Genomic DNA, 20,000 nt, shown 5'->3' on the forward strand with positions numbered 1-20,000 from the left:
CATTACTGGTGATATTTATCCTATCAGAGGCCCACCTTCTACTTTTGGTGCCCCCCCCCCCCCGCCGCCCCCTCTGATGACGCATCCTTCTCTGTCTTCTGCTTCTCAATGGACTTTTGTGCGACCTTCGTATATTTGATGACAATACAGCATAACCCCCCCCAACCCCCCCACCACCAGACACACAAGGCTCCATGCTGGGAGAAAGTTGAGGCGCCGCCACGGAAAAGGGGGGGAGGGGGCGAAAGGGGGAGGCAGACCAGATGACCCCCCCCCCCACCACCACCCTCTCTCCCACTCTGAAATATCACAACACAGGTCCAGAACGCTATTTTGCATCGTGACATGACACCACCAAACCAGCTCAAATCCTCTGCTCCCCCCCCCCACCCTGTGTGTGTGTGTGCGTGTTTGTGTGTCCTCCCCCCCTCCTCTGTTCCTCCCCACCCCCAAGCATATTAATGATGACACTTTCCCTTTAACCCTTTGGCAGAAGATCAGCACCTTGACCACAGTTTGGAACGTTTCGTTATGCTTTTTTTTATTTTTTATTTTTTCAAGCTTTCTGCACTACATTCAGGCCTCGCCGGAAAGCTAATAACACCCTCTTATGCCTTTATTGATTTATTTTCCCATGTATTGATTTGCACGAGCATCGTGCTGCATTGTGAGACACTGAATGTTTCTTTTGGCTCATGACTTCCGGTATCCGGGTGCATGGGACACTTTTTTAAAGCCGACGGATTTCCTCAGCATTTGCTTCACTTTGTTCTTCGAGCTGCTTAGGGTGAGGGAGCGAGCGAGCCGTATTGGGGGCCCTCTGGTTGCCACGTACGCTGGATGGATGGACACTTTTGGTGTTCTATTCTGTGGCACGGCTCGCAAAGTCTGAAAAGAAGTCGGCTCCAACGTGTTTGATGAAAAGTCCGAAAATTCAGCCCCCAGGGATAGATTGTCTTTTTTTTAAAACTCATTATAGAAGTATCAAATCTCTTCTTACGCAAGAAAACGATACCGATTGGGTTTCAAGCACCTATTTTGGGGATTATTTCGTCATTTTTGGGGGCTGCGTCATAGATGGAGTCATTCTCAAAATTGTGTCTGATTGTTAGCAAATTTTATATACGGCACAGATGGATGTGGGCGGAGCATAGTGGCAAAGTTGATGGACTCGCCGCAAAACCCCAAAGTCTCATCGTGTGAGCCACGCCCCAAAATTTGAAATTCACACCACTTATACCAGATGGATCACGCTAAATATTCATTCATTCATTCATCTTCCGTACCGCTTGATCCTCACTAGGGTCGCGGGGGGTGCTGGAGCCTATCCCAGCTGTCTCCGGGCAGTAGGCGGGGGACACCCTGAATCGGTTGCCAGCCAATCGCAGGGCACACAGAAACGAACAACCACTCACACTCACACCTAGGGACAATTTAGAGTGTCCAATCAGCCTGCCACGCATGTTTTTGGAATGTGGGAGGAAACCGGAGCACCCGGAGAAAACCCACGCAGGCCCGGGGAGAACATGCAAACTCCACACAGGGAGGCCGGAGCTGGAATCCAACCCGGTACCTCTGCACTGTGAAGCCCACGTGCTAACGCTAAATGTTGACATGTTAAATTGTTTTTTTTGTTACCGTGAGAGCATGGCAGCAAAGTTTGACGATGGGATAGGCCTCATTCATAACCCGGCAGTACAGTTGTACTTTCCTACAGGCATGTTTTGGATTCGCGGCCCCCCCCCCTCTTTTAATTTTTTATTTTTTGATGTATTTATTTATTTTCACATCTCCTCACATGTGCCTGAGAGCGATCACTGGTTGCGGAATGCTCTTTGGTTTGGATCACCTGACCTGGTGGCAATGTTATGGGATGCTTTGGACACAACCAGGAAGTGATCGGATGTCCACCAATGTCATCCATCCTCGCGCTTCCTCTCACCACCTCTCTCTCTTTCCACCCGTTTCCCTTTATTCTACTCTGGCCGGTCATCCATCGCCATCAGGAGGATGCTTTGGCACCCGTGACCTCGGACTCCCAAGCTCTGAGCGCATCGGTGGCATCCAGTGGCGGCGGCGGCGGCGGTGGGAGCGCAAGTGACGACGAGGGGGCCGGTAAAGCCCAGCCCAAACGCCTCCATGTGTCAAACATCCCTTTCCGATTCCGGGATCCAGACCTTCGGCAGATGTTTGGGGTATGGACTTCTATCTACGTATAATGTTGTTATACTGTTCCCTTCCCGAGTTTGAATTTTTCTGACATAAATGATTGGGAAGCTTCAAGACAAAAATCACGACCGACAAAAAGAAAATAAAAGATCTCGGTGATCCCGAAGACTTTTGGAGAAATGTTCTGCAGACTGACAAAACAAAAGTTGAACTTTTTGGAGTGTGTTTACAGATAGCGTAAACATAACACGTTTGGTGGCAAAGTGATAGTCCGGGGCTGCTATGCTCCTTCAGCACCTGTACGGCTCGTTGTGAGTAACATTGAAAACCAGAAACACGGAACATTCCAGAAAGTCCGCCACTAAATGACTGAAACATACAATGTAAAAGTCCAGACTGAAGTCCAACAGAGATTTTGGGATTTGACCCTTGCTCAAAAGCCCTTCAATATCAGTGTGTTTAAAGAACAGAGCGAAAGACTCGTGAGCAGTTATCACAAACGCTTGACTTCAGTTGCAAAATCTCTTTTCCAGCAATTCGGAAAGATCCTGGATGTCGAGATTATCTTCAACGAAAGGGGGTCAAAGGTAAGCATCGCAGTTTGCGCGTCATCCGAATGTGAATTGGAAATAGACAGAACTCACCCTCGTACGGCCGGCAAACACTCACGCAGGGATTCGGCTTCGTCACCTTCGAGAGCGCGGCCGAGGCCGACCGAGCGCGGGAGAAACTGAACGGGACAATCGTGGAAGGGAGGAAGATTGAGGTGAGACACACACACACATTGGTTTCCATAGCGATGAGTCACTCGACATGTTCTTTCATTATTATTTATTAATTTATTAGTTATAATTGTGTAATGTGCTATACATTACACAATTATAAAAAATAAAAAATAAAATCTGTGATTGTGTTATAATTGTGTAATGTGCTATACATTACACAATTATAACACAATCACAGATTTTATTTTATTTTTTTTTTAATGCCACTGGTGACATTTTTTTTGCCTTTTCAGGTTAATAATGCCACCGCAAGGGTCGTGACCAAAAAGCCACAGACGCCGCTTGTGAATAGCGACCTTTCAAGTAAGACGCAGCTTCATCAATATTGCCCTCATTTCTCGACTGTGACTGATTTGGTCTTGACCGCGTAGCTTCAGGGTGGAAGCTCAACCCTGTCATGGGGGCCATGTACGCGCCAGAACTCTATACGGGTGAGTCAACGCAACATAAACGCCACGATTGACTCCTTTCTAATCCTATTCGTCTGCTTTTGTGATCAAGTGGCCGGTTTCCCGTACCCGGTGGCGGCGCCCGCACTGGCCTACCGGGGCTCCGCGTTGAGGGGTCGAGGCCGGACTGTCTACAACACCATTCGCTCCGCCGCGACACCTGCTGCTGTGCCCGCCTACCCCGGGTAAAGCCCGAAATGTTTATGACATACCCATTTGCTGTGGCACAGGTCGTCCTTGACACTTTAAACTGAGCTGGACCGAGTGCGACTAAGCTAAACCAACTCAACTGAGCTGAGGTGTAACAAACGTGGCTGAACTAGGTTGGACTGAATGGGGCAAAAGTACTTGTAACCAAAATGAGCAGGAGTAAAGTGGACTGGACTGTAGAAAGTGGTACAGAGAACGGATGGATGGACGGGCTGGAATGCCTTGACTGTATTTGACTAAGTGGGACTAAACTACAGTGTAACCTCAGAAATAAGACCACCTATGTTACTGCTCAAGGTGGTCTTATTTTCGGGGTGGTCTGATTTCTGAAGTGGCATGCAGTAATGATAATGCAGAAGTAATGTGGCTCACATGCAACAATATACTGTAGCGTCATGTACACACAATGAGTAATAAATGATGGATTGTACATGCAACTGTATTGTACACAAAAGAAATTTAAGCATTTGAATAGTCTATGTATGTATAAGGCAAGAGAAAAAAAACTATATATCACTGCTGGCTCGCTCTCCTGACAGCTTAGCGCCTCCAATGTTGTGCCTTGTTTTGAAACGATCCAGCCAACCGTTGGACGCTTTAAAGATTCTTTTTAAGCTCCTTCGCGTATTTTCGCGCCTGTTCCTGGATCATCTGTCCGCTGATAGGGATATTCTGGCTGCGCGCTTTCTGAAACCATCGCCAAGTTAGCTCGTCCACGTCGTCGCAGTCACTTCGGTAGCACAGGCATTTTCTAGAAGAGCTAGCGTTTGCTTGGTATGCGTCTAGGAGCTCCCGTTCGCTCTCAGCCAATGTTCGCTGGCTCGATCCTGGCTGCTCACTGGCTCGAATAACTTCAATTTTCTGTTGTAGGGTCAAATCAATTCTCTTCTTGCTTGCTGCCATTTTCACACCTGGTCGCAATTATGAGGCGATAGCTTCCTGGGACCGGATATCGCGGTCGCAATTCTGAATTCCGAGGTGGTCTCATTTCTAGGGTTTCAATACAATACAATACATAGGCGTTCTATTTGGGACTGTACAAAACCGGTCGTATTTTTAAGGTGGTCTTTTAAATGAGGTGGTCGCATAGCGGGGTTTCACTGTAGATTGGGTGGGACTAAAATGGACTCAATCAAACTCAACTGAATTGAACTGAACTGAGCTGGACTGAAGTAAACTGGGCTGCATTTAAAACTGATCTAAACGGGACTGGGGATCCGCTGCAAAGGTTTCAAAATGTTTCCACCTGTCGCAATCAGGGTGGTGTATCAGGATGGTCTCTACGGAGCCGAAGTCTATGTAAGTCACCAGAACTATTTGGTCAGCGTCCATTCAACTTGTCGTAACTTGTGGTCAGCGGTAACATGACGTATTCCCATGCAGGGAGGATATCCTGCCGCCTACAGGGTGGCCCAGACGGCATCGGCGGCTGCCGCGGCGACATATAGCGACGGGTAGGGAGAACGTGTCTTTGAAACTACCGTCGCCTGGAACTCCCACGATGACAACTGAATCTTTCTATCTTGCCGTGATGTCACCAGATATGGCCGCGTGTACGCCACGGCTGCGGACCCCTATCACCACTCAGTAGGACCAACCACCACATATGGCGTTGGCACCGTGGTGAGTTCACGCACTCTTAAACGGTATATTGCGTTGCTCGCAAAAATCGGGCAGTAAAATTACAAAATTCTGCTAGCTTAATGCTAATGCACAATGTGAAACACCATAGGCAGGCTAATGAAATTAGCATTGATGCCTGAATAATCAGTCAGTTTTTTTTTTCTCCCCCGTCGTTGTCGTTTTATTTTCATTTCATTTCATTCGCAGGCCAGTTTGTACCGAGGAGGATACAACCGCTTCACTCCTTACTGATACAGCCCACTGTGACGGGGGACGCTGCACACAGGAAGTGACTGGATGGACTGAAGTTGTAAATATTGTATACCGTGCTGTTTTTCACGCTCAGCACATGCTTTGCGTTACTTATGTAGTTCACAAGTGAACTTTAAAGGAAGACGTCTGATGCTGAACACCGCTGCGGGTGATATCTGGATCTTTTGTCAGAGGTCAAATTGTACAACATTTTCATACGTTGTTTGGATGTTGCGCCGAAACTTTATTTAAGCGTGTGTGTGTGTGTGTGTGTGAGAGTTTGTGTGGGATCAAAGTGTGACATCAGTTTCACTATGAGATACTTTTTGGCCCGTTGCAGAATTGACTGGATTTGATTGGGGTTTCATTTGTGTTTCTTACTAACAAACTACCTCTTTTCTTTTGGCTTTGTCTTCTCTCAATAAATTGCTTTTCATCTGGCTTTTCTTTTTGTATTACTCATTTTTATTTGCCACTCAAAAGCTTTTTGAAGTTCTTTTTTTTTAAATTTCCAACGTAGTTTACTTTTTGTCTATTGTAGCTTTTTCTTTCCTTTGTAGAAAATATAGAGAGCACTCACAAATAAACGGACACTCACAACGAAAGGCGGTCCAGATTTCTGTCTTGGTTTTACAAACCCTTGAATATCTTCCCATAGGTGTCAAACTCAGGTCCTGTAGAGCCGCTGTTTTGCATGTTTTCCAAGTCTCCCTGTTGCAACGCACCTGATTCAAAGGAACTGGTTCAATGTCAGGCTTCCGCAGCGCTTGCTGATGATCTGATCATCCAAATTTTAAAAGGCAATGTCTTATATATTGATCCTGTTAAATAAAAATAAAAATGGAGACTAAAAAAGTTACACGCGCGCGCGCGCACGTCGTGGTAAGATCCTTCTCTGCGGACTGCTTCTCATTTCCCGCTCATTTTTAAGTGGTGCAGCGCACTAAAGGGTCCGACAACAATGTTAAATCACGCACTTTGGTTCCACTTTTCGCTTCGGCGACTCGGCGCGACTGCGTAATCTACGTTCGGAGGGGGTCCACGGGGGGGGGGGGGGCAGAATCAGTGCTGCAGGGGCACTGGCCCCCGTTGGCCCTCCCCCAGAACCGCCACTGCCTGCAGGACCTGAGTTTGACACCCATGTCTTAAACTCTTGCGTTCCTTCTTGCTAATAGCATGTATTTGTTATTTTTTGAGAACCAATTTTTTCCTTTCCTTGCTTTACATTTTTCAAAGGCGCTTTTTATGGCTCACCCAAAAATCCATTCAACTCCAACGGCTTAAAAGGTATCACAGGTCATTCCCGCGACATTTTACAATAAACCTCTGATGACGTAATCCAAGTCTTTTTGTTTTATATTACACAACACGGCACACGTGAATGCTTCTTCGTGTTTTATTATTAGATTCTTCAAAAGAGGGTATGTACACAATATTCATACAGATGCTGGTGCTATCAAAACTTGGTTTGAGGGGAGGGACAAAAAAAGAAAAAAAATAACCCAAAAACGGACAAGCATTGCAATTAACCCCAAATAACCTGCTACAGATGTTAGTGAGCTGCAATGTCCATACTTACTACCGTGACTATGTGCGAGTGCAACATACTCAACATAAAATGAATGACATGTATGAGAGCAGGAAGAGAGAGAGACAGAGGGCATGCATGGGCAAGGAGAGACAACCTAAGTGGGGGGGAGGAAAAAAGATGAGAGCAAAAGGAGGTGACAGGGGAGAAGATGAGAAGTTCATACGGCGTTGGGAAGAACTTTGAGGGGCAGCTATCAAGGAGTGAAGTGACGAGACTGATGAGTAAATCAAGAGCACATGGGAGCAAAAATACGGAAAACAAGACTTTTTAGGCGCCAGGGAACATAAACATTCCTCGTGTGAATGTGTTAAGACCTGGTTTGCGACTTCGAACCACTTTGGTGAACATAGAACAGCAGATGAATCGCTTCACGACGCGGACGGGACTACTGAACACAAGACGGCTCGTCTTTAAAAACTCAACCGGACGAACAGAAATCAACTTGATGCCATTGCCTGACATGTTAAAATAAGAAGTTACGTGACGAGGGGAGGTGGTAGAACAAAATAAAACATTGGACGAGTTAGCGGCACATTCGTTGCACATGAGGCTCACAACCACATCCATCTTGGATTTCAACTGGCGTGAGACTGCAATTTGCTCACAAGTGACCCCCTTTTCCGCTTGCTTGCTTGCTTTCCGGAGGAGGTTCGCCCACTCGGCGTCCTCGTCATCATCCTCATGTTCCCCCTCCTGCAATGCAGCGAGCCGTGTGAGCGGCTTGGTGGGAGTGAGCAGGGGTGCGACTCCCCGGGGAAGGATAGGGAGGGAGGGGAGGGTTCAGGGGTGAGGAGAACGGGTCGAACACAAGGGGAAGAAAGGAGACATGTTGAGATCAATCGTCATGACACAAATTACAAGGTCAAAAATCACATCAAGGAAGTCTTGTAGATGAGTTTAAAAAAACACAAAAAACATGTTTTAGAACAGGGGCAGGGAACCTGGGTGGTTTTCATTTTTCGGGGGCTCCTTTTTTTTTCTACAACAGGTTTTCTTTTGTCATTAGTGAAATGTTCTGGTGGGCCACAATTGGCGCCGCAGGTTCCGCACCCCTACATGAAATCTTTGGCAGCCGGCGTCGCTTCGCTTTGACTCGAGACCAAAATCATACACGCACGCACACTGCTCGGTACGCTCTGCAATAGAAATCTAAACACACTTACCATGTGTGGATACACCTACTGTACAAAGCCACTGCAGAATGAACCACAGCAATTATCATACAATTTTACATTCCTTGGAAAACAAACCAACAAAAAAAAAAAACTTTTAAGTTTCTTAAAATGCCTCTCAACAGCTCAACATGAACATTTTCAAAGAAACAGAAATATTGATTCCAACTACGTATTTTTCTTCATGCACATTTGAGCTCCTGTCCTAGCATGTGCAGGTCAATCTGACCAAACAGGAACGACTCATTTCATGGATGCCCCCTCCCGATCAATAACTACTGACCGGCGTTAAAAACGCAGACATTTCGACAGCAGTGGATGTGAAATTTAGATAAGACGGCAATGAGACTCAATTCATTTTCAAGCCATTGCCACCATCATTGTAGCTGCGTATTTCTTTCCCGGCATCAATTTAAAGGCCAAATACTGCCGTCCAAAACCCGGAGAAGATCTAACGGAGGGATGGGAGCGAGCCTCGTGATGTTTTGCCGCCATCCGTCTCGTTCCGGAGAGTCCTTCTCTTACCAGCCTTAGTTGCAAACGAGAGCCACACAGACACAGCATACAAACCGGGCGATGGATGTCATCACTCGTCCTCCTGACGAATTCCGCCACAACCACCTGAGGTGAGGCGGACCAGCACCGGCGATGGCCGGTGGAAGGAGCTTCACCTGAGGTTGACCACAAACTTCTTTCGGCGCAGATGGAGCTCGCCTTCAGGGTTGGAGATGTGAACTTTCGACGACCTTGACCAAGAACGCGCTTCCGTCTCAAGAGTCATTGCTTCCTGACTGGATGTCACTTGACCAGTGACGTGAACTTGAGTCCCAAACTCTCCTCTTCGGGGAAACTGTAGACGAGGAACCGCACCAGAAGCCACAGACCTTCGGGATCGGGCGGACATACAAACCACAGCTTCCACTTCTTCATGATAAGCTTGCCGGGGATCTTTGCTTGCTCTTTTTTTTGTCGTTCTGGGCCACAGTCTATATTGAGCCGCATGCTTGTATGGTCTTCAAACATGACTCGGACCAGCTGAGTACCTTCTTCTTGAGACTTGAGGTCTTGGAGCTGTTGACTTGGGGAAGGAAGAAAACATAACAGCACACTGTTAGCGTTGACATCTGACAGGGCTAACGGAACAGGAAGCATCGCGTGAGCGCCCCCTCCCTCAACTGGCTGTGTGACTCTTTGGCCTCTAAAGTGTTGGGTGAACGGAAGCAGCTGGGGAGAAGCTACAATGAAGGCGGGGGGCGCTTTCTGCCTCGCTGACTTGTCGTGAGAGGAGCTTTGTGTGCCTGCGTGTACAAAGAGAACCCGTAGCGCCATTTGTCTAAAGCCGCTAAATGACTTCTGGATTCGGAACTTTCATCTGACGTGGGACTTCGAGTCACGACGTTCTACGAGGTCCTACACGGGTACTGGTCTGCCTCACGGAACTGGCCGAGGTATTTAAAAAAAGTGCGCTGCATTCGTCAATACTCTGGATCAGTGCGGGCCCGCGACTACGCGCCCGCCCCCTTTAAATGCGCAAGGGCCGCCCCCCCCCCCACTCAGGAGGCCGCCAGTGTGGTGGTGCTGCTTTTGCAGTCTATTCTTAGAGGGTCTGAGGGGGTAAACGTGACACCCAACCCAGTAAGAAACTCCATACAGGATTCTAAAGTAGGGAAGCCTAGTGTGGACTGCACATACTCCACCGGCAAGTCAGGCCGAAACCTGTGGAAGAGGAGAGAAATGGTCAGAAAGGCAGCTTTTGCTTTCATGTTGACCAATCCAGTGATCTCCCACCGTGTCGCAGGTCATCCATATCACAGACCTTGGACACACACATACACACACACTGAGTGGTGGTTATTTCAGTGTCGCCCCCTTAAGGACGCTTCCGGGTTAGCGCGGAGAAGGGCCTGTGTACATCGAGTTTGGAACCACCGGAATGACATTGGCCGAGTTTGCCCAAAAATAAAACCCAAGTGGAATTCCACCTGCTGCAGCTCGGTCTGGAATGTTTTGAGCCACGACTGAATGGGAGTTCACTGGATACGCTTGGCGGTCGTTAACGTCTTACGTTTTGACAATGGCCCGAAGCGCAACCTTTCTTTCCCTTTCGACAAACTTGTCGATGAGGTATGCGGCCATGCGGGGAGCCTCCTGATACAACTTGAAGAAACGGCGGTAGTTTCCCAGAGCCCAGGCGGCGCGCAGAGCCAGCGCGTGAGCGACACACACGTCCGCTTTCAGTGCCGGCGTCAAATACACCAGCTCGGTGATGAGATCTGCGGTTGGGACGACGCGGGATTAAAAGAGGCAATTGAAAGGAAAGGGAGCGCGACGGTGTTGTGAGCACACCTCCAGAGTTTTTGGTGAAGATGTAGTACAACAAGCGATAGGAGGTAAACTCTCCGACGTTCTCTGAGGGGTTGTCCTTGTAGAGGGCCTTCAGCTGCGTCTGACACTGGTTGAATTCCTCATGGTCGCCCTGGGCAACAAAACGCCAGACTCTCAAGTTTCGGTTTGACAGTCGCAAAAAGCAAAAAAAAAAAGCTTCCATTCTGCCAAGTCGGCCGTCTCACCTTTTCCAGGGCAATGCGTGCGTGACACTCGTAGACTTCCACGGTGAATTCGGTACGAACTCCTTGGACCTGGGTTGAGATCATGTTCCAACTTTTACTTGTAAATTAGAAATGAGAAACAAAGAGCGCGGCGAATGGCGCCTCGCACTTACCGTGAGGTCCTGTCGTATGGACTTCATCTGTTCACAAGCGTAAGGGTAGTCCTGTTTGGTTTTCCAGTCCGCTTTCACCGCCTGTAAAGATTTTTTTAACACCTGCACGGCAAAGAAAGAAAAAGTTCACAGGTCACCATTTCTTGTTCTCCGACACCAACTATTACCTTTGACCGTGTTTTGCCGCTATTGTGTGGTTTAGAGTGCAGATTTTTAATACTACGTATGCACTTTCAGACACAGGAACCTTTCAGTTTTTTTTCGCCCCTTCCACCGAGAGCTCTATGAGGCACAGAAGTTTTTCGACTTAGTCTCACTGGCCCCAGAAAACCGTCGCGGTACCCAGAGCAGAGAATAAATGCCGCTGATTCTTGTTTTAGCCCCTTTTTGAATGCGCTGCGGTGACACGTGTTTTCCGTGAGCCAAACTAATGCTTATACGATGTTAGCATTAAGCTAGACTTGTTACTGGTTAATGGTTTGAACATTTCTGGTGTATAGTTTCCAACGTATTGCATTCTCTTGTTTTGTGTGTCACAATAAACTTCAACTGGGATTGATGGACAGCTGGCAGCTAGCATGCCACAGCTCCTACGTGATGTCTCATTTCTTGTCACAGGCCGAAAGGTTAAAACATGTGGAAGGGGTTGACCTATTTTTTACAATTCATCATTTTGGACTCTGATGTCACCGATTTTGACCTGAAACAATCACCCACGTGAAACAATGAGGTGGCCTTTAGCGTATCTCGGCGAAGATGACGACTCACATGAATAGGCCGAACAGTGGCGGGGTCTGGGGCACAGGTGAGCCTCAGGTAACACTTTGTTATGTCCTGACATGTGCCAACAATGGGACAGTCTTCCCAGCTGAGGCCCTCCTGTGTCCCATCAGGCATGTCCATATGGTTGACGGACAACACCAGGGGCTCCGAGCGAAGCTGCTTCTGGAAGCGTGCCGCTCGGCTCTGCTTTTTGGCTTCCCTGTCAGGATCGCGGAAGTCCAAACCGGCGTTGCCACCTTTTCTCTTCTTACCACCGGGTGTATTGGAGTCGTCCATGTTTCTAGACAAACGCAACGGGAGGCGATTCAAAATGATATGAGAGACGTCAAGTCGTAACCAAAGGTTGTTTGGGTATTACCTCCTGCCCCTAGCTTTTCCACCTCTTCCTCGTCCCCTCTCTCCGTTATGTCCTCGATCCCTGTCGTTGCCACGCCCGCGACCACCTTTCTGATTTCGTCTCGACAGCTGAGGTCGGAGATCGCTAGAAAGGCTGTTGTCTGACTGAGAGCCAGAATCACTGGTAGGAAACAAGAATAGAATGGCAGTGACCCCAAACTCAGAAAATAAATAAATTGGTGCAGGATTCCCACGAGGCACCACGATAGATCATCAAGTGGACCTCAGGAAATTAGCCAATGTCACTTATTTACTTCAACTCGTGTAATCTTTGGTCATCCATCTATTCTTGCAGCATACAGCGGCAGGCAGAATAATTGCAATTACATGTATCCGCCTGTCAGCATGAGTCTTCGCTTAATGAAGGTGGGGCAAGTCAAACGGGATGCATTCAAGCTGTCCTACCTGCGCCGGTGTCTTTGGTTGCTGCGGTCACGGTTTCTGCCGTGGGTCGGGGAGGGGGAGCGCGAGGAAGAGTGTGATGAGCTGGAAGATGGACTACGCTGAGAAAAGATATTCCTATAGTGACCCAATCGGTGACCTCCACCCCTGCCACGCGACGCTGCAGCTGTGCTTCCGCCTCGACTCGCTGAAGTGTCCACGCTCCTCGGGACCGCATGCCAACGAGACTGCTTACCCTTCAAGCTACAAATGAAAAAAAAAAAAGATCACTTAATTCGACACTTGTGTCATCCACCGTTTAAAAAAAAATAAATCAGTTTTATGGCTTACTCTGGCAGAGGCTCACGGTCCCAGTCGATCGTGTAAGCGGATCCATCCTTCAAGCGGTCCTGTAGAACCTCCTTCAACACCTTCTCTGTGCGATCTTTGTCGTCCTCCGTCTCGCAGGCTGTGAAACAGCGCTGCACATACTCCTTCATGGCTGGCGGCCAATCCTGGGGTCTGCGGACGCAAGTTAGCAGGTCAGGCCGTCATCCCACCCAGCCTAACGATGGTTCTGAGCAGCCGGTCCGCTTCTTACCGTGTCTGAGGGGTCGCGCTGACATTCACGGGAGAGGAAGGGGCTGGACTGAGTGCAGCAGGCTGCTCGCTGGGTGAGAATGGCTGGTTGGAAGCAGTCACCTGATAAGGCCTCTTTGGAATATTGAACTTCATCGGGGCAGTGCCAGGTGACTCTGTGGAGACAAACGTGAAGAGCACTAAGTAATGTTCCCCCTGTTATCGCGGCTGACCAGTCACGGGCTCACGAAATCCTTTTCCTGAGGTTTTCTTTTTTGGGTTCAAACGTAAGCAGATTTGTCTGATTCACGTACCGAGATCAACACTTACGTTTCATGCGATGCCAGAGTTGCTGTCCTGGGTTTTGGGTTTTGGCTTTGTTACCCTCTCCTCTGCCCATGCCCGCTCCGTATGGCCCCGCTTGCTGTTGGGATGGACCCTGTGGGGGCTGATAGTTGTTCTGGGCCTGAAAGCCCGCGCCGTAGCTGGGCCTTGGCGGGCAAGGGTTGTAAACCTGCATGTGGTTGGGGTCCCCGTGTGGATATGCCACGGAATTGTTGGAATTGTAGGCAGTGTGTGGGGGAGGAGGGGGGTATTGGGAATTGGGGGGAGGAGGTAGGGGTGGGGGTGGGGGAGCAGCAGGTTTGTCCGAGGTTGGGCTTTGGGGTGGCTGAGGAGCGGAGGGCGGTTGAGGCTGAGAAGTGTAGTTGGGGCTCTGGTCTTCAATTCCGGGCACTGGGGGAGGCTAGGGAAAGAAACAAGATCATTTTAGGCACAAAACCGTGCCAGCTATGACAAAACTCTGTTGCGTAACACTTCCTATGCACTTCCCTTTTTTTTTTGCTCTCATAGGAGCACAACCGAACAATAAAACAGTCAGTAATACCGTCAAAAGTGAAGTTACTCTATCATTATATATATTTGTTTTTATGTATTGGATTCTATAAATTCAACTTTTTCCCTCAAACCTTTTGACAACAACGCTATTGAAGGACAAGTTTATTAACACCCGACGTATCATGTGAACAAATATGGCCTATGTTCGGTTCGGTAAACACAAGAATAGAAATGTGGGGGGGGGGGGGGGGTTCTGTTACGGCCTGTTTTTTCATAATTCTTGTTCACCAGGATGAAATGGATAGATGAATGCTAGACTGATTGGCTGAATGCGTATGGCAGGAAGCTACTTATGAAAGCTATTTTAATGAGATTATAATGGAATTCAACTTTGGCGGTCTTAAAGAGGGTCTACAATTAAATAACACTTTTCAAAATAAATATTTTTGGTCACGCTATACGAGGCAAGGCTGAAATTTTGATTTGCTTTTGGGCTCTCACATACATAACTGTACCACGGAACGGCCGCGGGGTGAACGAAAATGCGTTTGCTGTAATGCCTTATTTTGGAGATGCATAAATGACGCCCTTGACTGATCTGCAAATTATGACATTACAGCCAATGACAGATTATGCATAAAATGCAAAATATCGGCCGATTCGATCCAGATCAACGTAAAATCTAGAGAATAGACCAAACAAATAAGATGATTCTTCTACATACCTGTCCATTTGTGGTTGGTGGTGCAGGGTGGTAAGGGCTTGGAGGAACAGCATACTGGTTTTGTGTGTATCCAACTCCATACTGTAGAATAGGTTTAGTATGTTATGCTATGCGCTAAAGGGAAAGCTTAGTTTTTATTGCAATTTAGGTCTATACGTACCAGATTCATGGGGTAGTAGTAGCTATATGGGTATGTGTACCCTGGATACTGAGGCTGATTTTGCTGGTACCATTGATAATACTGCTGGTGTTGCATGGCGGCGTCATTGACTCCTGCCTGAAACTGACAAGTAGGATTTACTTTATGTTAAATTATGAGGACTAATAAAATGTGCTACGTTACAGATGTCACTGCAAAATAAAGCCGCGACAGAGCTGCTTACCTCTGCTGCAACATGGTTGGCAAGTGTAGCCTTGGCGTTGCTCTGAGTCTTACTAATAGAAGCAAGTGCTTGTCTTGCTTTCTCCCATTCTGGATTTTCTTGAGCATGGTTCTCTGCAGCACCAACACCGTAAGCCCTGCCATTTCAATGAAAGTCAGGAGTAGTGTGCATTTAATGATATGGGAGAGTAGCATGCAAAACAAAACAAAAAATGGGATTTTAAGTCTCCTCACAGTTTAACGAATCCAGTTCAATCGACATTTCTGGGCAATTTGCCACATTAGAGACATATCTGCGTGGGTATCATTAGTTTTGTGAAGCACATCAAGGCTGCAGTCATTTTTTTGCCATGTTTGCTGACTTCAGTGATGTTTCGCTTCAGGTTGTTCATGGTCCGTTTCTGTAGTCGCTATCTTTTAGCACAGTGGTCACCAACATGGTGCCCGCGGGCACCAGGTAGCCCGTGAAGACCACTTGAGTAGCCCGCCAGTGCCTGGACATTGTGATTTGCTAGTAGAAATTATTATTTAAAAATGCAAACATTGGCAGTACTGTGAGACATTTCGAAACACGATCAAAGTCTGACAATTTAAATCATCAAGTATTAAAAATAACACATCCTCATATTATTGAAGGTATTTTGGACAAATATGTTATTTCAGACGTGTATCAATTTGGTAGCCCTTCACACAATCGGTACACATGAAGTTGCTCTCACCCTCAAAAATGTTGGTGACACCTGTTTTAGCATAACCAGAAAGAGCCAAGTCATAGGAAATGACACTATACCCATTACATGTGTTAGCCAAATAATTGAGCAATGTCTTTCCAATTAACCAAAAAGGAAAGCAGTCACAAGAAATACCACTTTGATGCGTTTCCTCAATATTCTTGTTTAAAAAAATAATAACGTGGACACCACGTCCGGAAAAGAAAATCCAACTACTTTAGTTGTCACTAAGAGACACCTAGATGAACATTTTTTTCAAACTTCCGTGTATTGAAAAGTGCTCGAGTTGGTGACGGCACCACCCTAAACCGTAGTTCAAATCTCGACACGTCTATAAATGTCCGCCAACACAGTTCAGTCGAGTATAAATACACCCAGGAGTGTTATTTTCTGGAGAAGTGTTACATACCAATTATTTTTCGGGGCTGCTTGTGCCGCGTTGGCCGCCATTTCGCTTCGGATCAAAGCTAACTAGGACGGCTTAGTTTTCGCTAGCTCGAAGGCTAGCACAGATGCTAGGCTAACTCCCTTAGCTCTGTACTGTTACTAAACCTCGAAGTGAAGAAAAAAAAACACCTGCCAGTTATCTGTGGTGAACTAAACTCTATGTATATTGGAACGCACACTTATCTTCACGCTATCGCGGTTCAATTACAAATCTAGTGAAGAGCACCATCAGGGATGTCAAGACACGATTTGTTCGTCGACAACAACTCGGACGGACTTGCTGAGGAATACAAAATGGCAGAAACGCCAAGCTCTATGACTTGCTAGCGGCAGGAAATGCGTCACTGATTTATCGCTACAAAACGTACTTGCGACCTCAAAACACTTGTTTAAAAACGCGAGAATGTGACCCAAGGACGTGTTAAATGATGTAATGTTTCGTCATTTCTTGACATTTTATCACTGCATCTTGGGATCCCACTGGAAAAAAAAGTACAATTTGGTTTCAAAAATAAAGTAGATTTTTTCCCCATTGGTATTTCACTTGACTATTTATTTTAATGACGACTTTTTACTTTTCCTACTTACATTCGAAAACTTATTTAACTTATACTACCCATCAATTTGACAAAATAGCACGTTTATCATGACGTCACACATACTTCCGGGTGGCAAACTCTCGATTGATCAATAAGCCAACCGAAAGCCTATTTGTCACACTTTCACATCGATGCAATTTCCTTTTTAAACCTTTTACGTTAATCTAATAACAATGCTGTGAAAGCTACAAATGCTTGTAAAACCTTCCATTTATTGAAATGTATATGAAACCTCTGTCATTGATTGTTGTTTTTCTCTACGTTGTACAAAGTATACTTCGTGTTTCAAATGTTTATTTAATTAACATAGTATACTCTGCTTGTTTTTTGCTATACAGTAATAAAGATTGATGTAAAAAAGAAAAAAACACTCCATAAATCGAATTCCATGATTTCCTCGACATTTCTAGGCATGACACGCCCATCTCCAATGTTATTGGCTGCTGTGTCCGGGCCGGACACGCCCTAGGCTATTTAATAGAACCGTTTGCTACAATGATTTATTTTCTGGGTTCAATTCTCATCTCAGTCCTTCCTGTGGTTTGCACATTCTCCCCATGTTTGTGTGGGTTTTCTCTTCTTTCAAAGGCATGCAAGTTAGATTGATATAACACTTTTTTATAACAGTTATTCACAGATGTGAATGGTTGCCCTTATGTACCTTGTCCTTGATTGACCGGCGACCAGTCCAACCTAGGGCCCTGCTTCTCACCCAGTCAGCGGGAACAGACTTCAGCTCACTAGCACTATAGAATTTAATGGACGGAGACATCATTATATTTTTCCACATTTGATGAAGGAACTTTAACCTTTAGGTCAGGTCACCTAAAAGTAACCCCGATGAGGATGCGCGCCACCACCATGTGTACATCATGCAGCTGGAGGCAGGACATGTGACATCAGGGTATGCTCCGTCCTCCCATACCCAACCGATATTGTGGCCTTCCCATTTGCACGCAAACATCGATTCTCGCCCGTGGCCACATCGGCTGATGGCCTTTAATTGCAGAACGTCCAGTTCCTCCACTCAGTCTCTGGACTAAAGAAAACCAAAACAATCCAACGGAACAATGTACAAAATCCGTGCATGATACAGTACGGGATGGAGAAAAGGTACTTGGCATTGCTATGTTATCAAGTGAAGTGTTTGTTGAAACAATCAGATTTCAAATGTGTCGTCACAGGTCAAGAGCACTGATGTCAACGTTTTCCGTCGTCTGATTGGTTCGTCAGAGAAAAACTTGTGACAGCCAATTGCAATACATCAAAAGCAAACTGCACATACGCACGTTTAATAGTCAGCATCTGCGGTAGATGTGATGATGTTTATTTATTTATTTTAATTTTATCGCGTTATTAGATCAATAGAGATTCTGAACTATTCCAGCGTGCTCTTACATTGTCTGTGTGTGGGGTTTTTTTTCCATAAAAGCAAACTCCATTTTGCCTCAATTGCATTCAGACAAGACGAATCAATTGGACCTAATTGACAAGGATCATGCTCCATCCCTAACCGAAATCTTCTCATAATTTACTGATGAGCGACAGTGTAGAGACTTCAAGACGCCAGTGACCACATCATCTGTTGTAATCATTTGGAATGATGCAACATTCCAGTCATACACAGAAACGCTTGGAGACGATTGAGATTTTTTTTTTCATAGTAGAATAAAAGGGGGGGCAGGGGGGACTCAGACGGAAATGTAGTCATCACGATGATTGTTTCCAAAAAGGATCTGTGTGCGTGTCAGCGTGTGAAAGCACTTGCGAGTTACCGAAAGGTGAGTCATTTCCTCTCTGTCTCCTTCTCATCCACATTGGTGATATTTTTATCCTTGGTATTTAATTTCCAAGTTTCTGATGGTTATTAACTGTCTCATTGAAACTACTATTCTGATGTAGAACTGGCACGATATACCTTCCTAGTTTGTTCATTTGTCAGTGGACACTACAATCTTCATCTGCAATGAGTAATTTCTTCCCATCGTTGTCTCATCACGCAAATATGTTGACCATTTGTCACCACCTCTCTGAAACAATGACTCACCCACAACCATTGTTACCTTTTTTTTTTTTTACCCTTTGGAAGGAAGTTGAATGAGATATATTCCAGACATTCATCAAGAGTGGGAATTTTACAATCGATGGGCATTTGATTCAAATCCAAACTCATGCCAATAATTAAAAATGTTAATATATCAAGCAGATGCACTGTAATAATAATGTAGACCCAAACTCACATGTCTTTTTTTTAAACCATTATTTTAATGATGTATGACTGATGATATGTGAACTATTCTCCATGCCAACTACGTATGCTAAGTGGCACTTTCAAGAGTAAAATATGTTCAACGACAGCTGCGGCTGACCTGACTTCCTTGACTGCATTGTTAAAACAGCACAATAATTACAGTGACTTCATACTCAAATGTCACACATTTTTTTTTCAGTATCCCAAGAGATTTCAAAATAAAATGAAATAAAATTATATGTTATAAATACCGCGACTGTCTGAAGACGACTCCCGGCTGTACCTCGTATCTTTTCAATAGGCAAAGGGCTCCATCTCATTCACTGTGAGAAATGATCTGGAAAATAGATGGACAATGTCAATAGGTGGTGTTTATTTATTCATTCATTCATTCATCTTCCGAGCCGCTTGATCCTCACTAGGGTCGCGGGGGGTGCTGGAGCCTATCCCAGCTGTCTCCGGGCAGTAGGCGGGGGACACCCTGAATCGGTTGCCAGCCAATCGCAGGGCACACAGAAACGAACAACCATTCGCACTCACACTCACACCTGGGGACAGTTTGGAGTGTTCATTCAGCCTGCCACGCATGTTTTTGGAACGTGGGAGGAAACCGGAGCACCCGGAGAAAACCCACGCAGGCCCGGGGAGAACGTGCAAACTCCACACAGGGAGGCCGGAGCTGGAATCGAACCCGGTACATCTGCACTGTGAAGCCGACGTGCTAACCACTGGTGTTTATTTATAATATAGAAAAATTTAAAAAAGCAATAGATGGGTGGGTACCCCATTTAACACAATTTCCCCCAAAGAGCAATGAATACAGTATCTTTTCATCGTCAGGTTCACAATTACACCTTGACCTCAAAGGCAGAACGTTAAGATAAGATAAGATAAGATAAGATAAGATAAGATAAGAT

At 46.1% G+C, this 20,000-nt stretch overlaps 2 protein-coding genes across 2 annotated transcripts in view; one reads left to right on the forward strand and one right to left on the reverse strand.

Annotated features, from left to right (window-relative positions):
• The window catches only part of rbfox1l (RNA binding fox-1 homolog 1, like), a 9,369-nt gene extending 3,471 nt beyond the window's left edge, over positions 1-5,898 (forward strand). Inside the window, exons 3-12 of the mRNA XM_052065247.1 lie at positions 2,007-2,195; positions 2,703-2,756; positions 2,843-2,935; positions 3,188-3,257; positions 3,326-3,385; positions 3,456-3,588; positions 4,873-4,912; positions 4,997-5,067; positions 5,155-5,236; positions 5,444-5,898. Of these exons, the coding sequence (XP_051921207.1) occupies positions 2,007-2,195; positions 2,703-2,756; positions 2,843-2,935; positions 3,188-3,257; positions 3,326-3,385; positions 3,456-3,588; positions 4,873-4,912; positions 4,997-5,067; positions 5,155-5,236; positions 5,444-5,488 (837 nt within the window). The 3' untranslated portion in view covers positions 5,489-5,898. The remainder of the gene's footprint in view (positions 1-2,006; positions 2,196-2,702; positions 2,757-2,842; positions 2,936-3,187; positions 3,258-3,325; positions 3,386-3,455; positions 3,589-4,872; positions 4,913-4,996; positions 5,068-5,154; positions 5,237-5,443) is intronic.
• Positions 5,899-6,870: 972 nt separating this feature from the next.
• On the reverse strand, positions 6,871-16,551 carry leng8 (leukocyte receptor cluster (LRC) member 8). Its single transcript, XM_052065025.1, has 15 exons — positions 16,196-16,551; positions 15,057-15,192; positions 14,834-14,956; positions 14,674-14,754; positions 13,443-13,857; positions 13,135-13,288; positions 12,885-13,055; positions 12,558-12,797; positions 12,115-12,273; positions 11,742-12,036; positions 10,974-11,075; positions 10,822-10,890; positions 10,598-10,727; positions 10,317-10,524; positions 6,871-9,967 (listed from the first exon to the last, which is right to left on the reverse strand). Exons 1-15 carry the CDS (start codon positions 16,234-16,236, stop codon positions 9,805-9,807), a joined length of 2,487 nt encoding a protein of 828 aa, XP_051920985.1. The 5' UTR covers positions 16,237-16,551; the 3' UTR covers positions 6,871-9,804.
• Positions 16,552-20,000: the final 3,449 nt, after the last annotated feature.

Source organism: Hippocampus zosterae, chromosome 5, assembly GCF_025434085.1.
Source record: "Hippocampus zosterae strain Florida chromosome 5, ASM2543408v3, whole genome shotgun sequence".
Lineage (NCBI taxonomy): Eukaryota > Metazoa > Chordata > Actinopteri > Syngnathiformes > Syngnathidae > Hippocampus > Hippocampus zosterae.

What these genes read in the sequence shown, in the direction of transcription:
- leng8 (XM_052065025.1), bottom strand. Translation starts at nt 16,236, where the DNA reads ATGGCGGCCAACGCGGCACAAGCAGCCCCGAAAAATAATTG. An exon ending in ACTCTGGCATCGCATGAAAC is followed by an intron (nt 13,289 to 13,442) that starts GTAAGTGTTGAT and finishes TTGTCTCCACAG; the next exon opens with AGTCACCTGGCACTGCCCCG. An exon ending in CACGCATTGCCCTGGAAAAG is followed by an intron (nt 10,728 to 10,821) that starts GTGAGACGGCCG and finishes TTTGTTGCCCAG; the next exon opens with GGCGACCATGAGGAATTCAA.